Source organism: Emys orbicularis, chromosome 2 (genome assembly GCF_028017835.1).
Source record: "Emys orbicularis isolate rEmyOrb1 chromosome 2, rEmyOrb1.hap1, whole genome shotgun sequence".
In the NCBI taxonomy this organism is placed as follows: Eukaryota; Metazoa; Chordata; order Testudines; family Emydidae; genus Emys; species Emys orbicularis.
In genome coordinates, this window is record NC_088684.1 from 43,549,942 (window position 1) to 43,554,426 (window position 4,485).

Consider the following 4,485-nt stretch of genomic DNA (forward strand, 5'->3'; position numbering starts at 1 on the left):
CTGCACCCCTGAGCCTCTCCCCACGCCCCAACCCCCTGCCCCATCCCTGATCTCCCTCATGCCCTTCAAACCCCTCGATCCCAGCCCGGAACACCCTCCTGCACCCCAAACTCCCCAGCCCCACCCAAGAGCCCGCACCCCCAGCCAGAGCCTGTACCCCTTCCTGCACCAAACCCCCCTGCCCCAGCCCTGATCCCCCTCCTGCCCTCTGAACCCCTCGGTCCCAGCCCAGAGCACCCTCCTATACGACAAACTCCTCATCCCCAGCCCCACCCAGGAGCCTGCACCCCCAGCCAGAGCCTTCACCCCCTCCTGCACCCCAATCCCAATTGTATGAACAGTCATGGCCCACCATACAATTTCTATTCCCAGATGTGGCCCTCCGGCCAAAAAGTTTGCCCACCCCTGATATAGAGGGTATCTAGAGATGTGATATGGGTTTTACTCTCTATTCCAGAACTAAAACTTTCATTTTCAAAAGATTTTTGCTCTTCTTTTTGTGAAGAGAGGTCAGAATACTACAGTAATGGACGAGGTATATAGACCTCACTGCACACAACGTAAACTCAGGCCATGTCTATGTTACGGAGCTACAGCCGTGCCATGGTAAAGCTGTAGCATAGACACTTGCTACAGCAAATGAAGAGATTTTCCACTACTATAGGTAATCAATCTCCCTGAGCAGTGGTAGCTAGGTCGACTGAAGAATTCTTCTGTCAACTTAGCCACATCTACATCAGGGGGTTATGTCAGCATAGCTACAGAGTTAAGGGGCCTATACTAGAAGAAAAGTGCTCCTATTATAGACCTAAATCAGAATATCCAGGTAATGCATATATGGACTCCTTACATTCTTTTCATTTGAAACAATGGTGCATAGTTATTAATACTAGAAGTCTTTTTTAGATTGTAAGATTTTGGGGGCAGGGAAGAGCATGTACCTTACATGTTTGTACAATACCTAGCACATTGGGGTCCCCATCTTCATTGGGGCCTGTAGATATTACTGTGGTGGTGATAATAAAGCATTAATACATAATATATTAATAAATAGTGTAACTAGATACAGTATCTTTCACTTCTAGTTCACTTAACCTAGCCTGGCTCAGTAGAGACATATTTTTGCCAATGGCTTTTGATAAATGACTTGGAGCACTCAGTGAAGTTCCCATATGACAGCCACCCACATCTCTCTTTCTCTCTCACACACACAGCATCATGACTGACTACTCTTTGTTGCCAGTCTGTGCAGAGAAGCAAAGGATTAGAATGGGCATGGAGACTGAACTGCTGCGGGGGTGGGGTGGGGGGACAGTTTCTCCAAGCAAAGGTTGAGGCACATCGGTGAGGCATTTTGCTGATGTTCTGTGGACAAATGGCTGTCAATATGGAATTTTTCACAAGCATTTAAGATTCACCTTACAAAATTCTAAATGTTTAAAATTACATTTGAGAACTTGATATAAATCATGTCACTGCCATAATCTCCACATTTGAGAGAGACACATAGGCACCCCAACCACCTGCCTCAGCCCAGAGCCATCTCCCACATTCCAAACCCCTTGGCCCCATCCCCCAGCCCAGAGCACCCCCCCAAACCCTAAACCCCTCATCCCCAGCCCCGCCCCAGAGCCCACATCCCCAGCTGGAGCCCTCACCCTCTCCCACACCCCAAACCTCTGCCCCAGCCCTGAGCCTCCTCCTGTACTCCAAACCCCTCGGCCCCAGCCCAGAGTCCCCTCCTGCACTTCACATCCCTCCTCCCCGACCCCACCATAAAGCCCACACCCCCAGTCCAGAGACCATACTCCCTCCCACACCCTGACCTCCTGACTCAGCCCAGAACCCCCTCCCACATGGAGTGAGTGGGGGGCAGGGCCTCAGAAAAGGGGAATGACAGAGGCAGGGCCTTGGGAAAGGGGCAGAACAGGGCAGGCAAGAGTGTTCCGTTTTCTGCAATTAGAAAGCTGGCAACCCTAATACTAGGGGCTGTATTGCTTTAGTTTTAAACCAATATAGGTATAGTTGTAAAAAATCTGGATGGAGACAAACTCTTAGCCACAGACAGTAGTTTGTGGCTATACACATCAGGGTTTACATATATGGCTCTTAATAGCGTGTATGTATCATATTTCAATCTTGCTTCACAGCAAGGCTGCAACATAATATGATTTGTAATCAGCTTCTAACACAAATTTGTTGGTAGATGGTACCATAATCATAATCATAGCTGGACTGTTTCCCCTTTCCCAAGTCTTTGGAGATCCTAAAGTGCACAGCACTAAATGAAAATCACCTCTTTTTTCCCTGGCATTAGTAGCTGTGGCATTAAGGGAGAGCTGCCCAGTTTCCCCAGAATGCACTGATTCAAACACAGTTGTCAATGTGACGGGTGTGGACAGCCAACATGGTTGATACAATTATGCTAGAAAATACGCTGCTGTATGGATATGCTGATATGTGTTAGCTATAACTGTCTCAGATGAGCATGGTTAATGTAGTTCTACCTGGTGTAGACTGGATAAAGGAAAGGAAGGCAACAATAATGTACAAGGTTACTGGGTTTAAAAACACTCCCAGTACCATAAGTAATAAGAGTTTAAAATTTCCAGGGCATAACTATTTTTAATCCAGTCACATGTTTCAGTGAGACTGGCAATTAAAAAATAATCTCAATTTCTAAATGCCTTCATGCACCCTGTTGTTCTACCACTCCCCATTGCTGCTAAACGCTCCAGCAGCTACAATGAAAGCAGGGGCCAGAATTACATTCCGCGCACACACGCTGTATTACCGACATGCCTACAGACCCCAACTGAAACCTTGTGCCAGCAGGCACCACGCAAACATACCTAAAGAAACAGTTCCCGTCCCCGCTGCGCCCCCTCCCGCGACACGCAGCCATGAGCACCCCTGCATCCCCCCCAATACAATCAGGGGCACCCCGCGCCAGCTCTGTCCCCCCCCCGCCGCCGAAGCCAGGGGCACCCCGCGCCAGCTCTGCCCCCCCCCCCAGCCAGGGGCGTCCCACGCCAGCTCTGCCCCCCACCGCTCAGCCAGGCCGCTCAGCTCCCCTTACATCCCCCTCCCAACTCCATCCTCACTCTTTCATGCCCCCTCCCCCCCAATCACGCTCCTCCTACCGGTCAGAGAGGCTCGTCCCCATCCCTTTGGGTGCGGGGTTTGAAAGCGGACGAGCCCATGTACGGCGAAGCGGGGGGAGGGCGGGCTCACCCTCGCCCATCCCCTCTCGTCACCCTCTGGACAGGCGACTGCTGGGGGGCCCCAAAAAGGGCGCGGGGGCTCGTCCGCGGCGGCTCTGTGACCCCCCGATGTGGTCTCGCCCGCTCCCCCCGCTCAGCGCAGTGGGACGTGCCCGGGATTTCGCGTCACCCATTGTTTACAAACCAAGCCCAGCAGCGGGCTGTTGCGAGTCGGGTTTGCACCGGCGCGGCGCGCGGAGCCGGCCGATATGCCCTGCCTGCCCGGGGAGCGCTTTCTGCTGCTGGAGCGCTCGGTCGCCGTGGGGCAGGCGGGCTCCAAGGACGTGGACGCGCTGGTGGCCAAGCTGGGCGAGGTGCTGCAGCTAAGCGCCCAGCGGGCACCGGCCCCCCGCGGCCCCAAGCACCCGCCGCCCACCACCGCCCGGGGCCGCGCCGCTCCCTACTCCCCCCGCGGCAGCGGCCTCCTGGTCCCGCGGGGCCCGCCCCCCCTGCAGCCGCACCAGCCCGCGGAGCCCCAGCGGCCGGGCAAGAATAGCCAGCGAGTGGCCAAGCAGCTGTGCGGCCGGGGCTGGCTGCGGAGCGCCTCCCACAGAAGGAAGCGGCCGGGACCCGGGGAAGCGCCCGGCGAAGAGGAGGATCCGCACCGGCTCCTGCAGCAGCTCATCCTCTCCGGGAACCTCATCAAGGAGGCCGTCAGGCGCCTGCAGCTGGCGGCGGCGGCCGTGGCCACAACAACCACCGGCGGCAGCGGGGAGGGGGAAGCAGCAGCCCTGCAGCCTCTGCAATAGCCCCGCGGGTTGCGGAGATCCCGTGGCACCGAGCTCCGCGCCGGGATCAGGACATCGCATGTGGGAGGGGCCAGCTATCGGCGGATCTATCTAGGGGGCGACCCCCGTACTTGAAACTGACTCTTTATTGACAGTGAGACCCCGTGGCCGGGGTCAGGCTATTCTGTATAAAACGTGGTGCTAGCCCCGAAGCGCTGTAAGTCTCTGTAGTGGTCGCTAATGGGGGTGGGGGAAGGAGGGAGCCCCCCACCTTCATCGAGCGTGCCCCGCTCCGCGGAGATGCAGACCCCCTCAACTCGCTGCTGTGTGTCGGTGCGGGGAAAGGGACCACCACGCTGGGCCAATCCCGACCTGCCGTTGTTTTGGAGGAAGGGGTCATGGAGGGGAGCGGGAGATGCGGCACCCGGCAGGGGGAGGGGTACGCGTGTGGGGCGGCGGGGAGGTAGGTTTAGGTGGAGCGGGTTTAAAATTTC

At 55.7% G+C, this 4,485-nt stretch overlaps 1 protein-coding gene across 1 annotated transcript; it reads left to right on the top strand.

Annotated features, from left to right (window-relative positions):
• The first annotated feature begins 3,441 nt into the window (after positions 1-3,441).
• On the top strand, positions 3,442-4,012 carry FRAT2 (FRAT regulator of WNT signaling pathway 2). The gene has a single exon (XM_065400107.1). The coding sequence runs from the start codon at positions 3,473-3,475 to the stop codon at positions 4,010-4,012; it is 540 nt and encodes a 179-aa protein (XP_065256179.1). The 5' UTR covers positions 3,442-3,472.
• Positions 4,013-4,485: the final 473 nt, after the last annotated feature.

Bases quoted from the DNA above. Each gene is read 5' to 3' on its own strand.
- FRAT2 (XM_065400107.1), top strand. From the start codon at position 3,473: ATGCCCTGCCTGCCCGGGGAGCGCTTTCTGCTGCTGGAGCGCTCGGTC.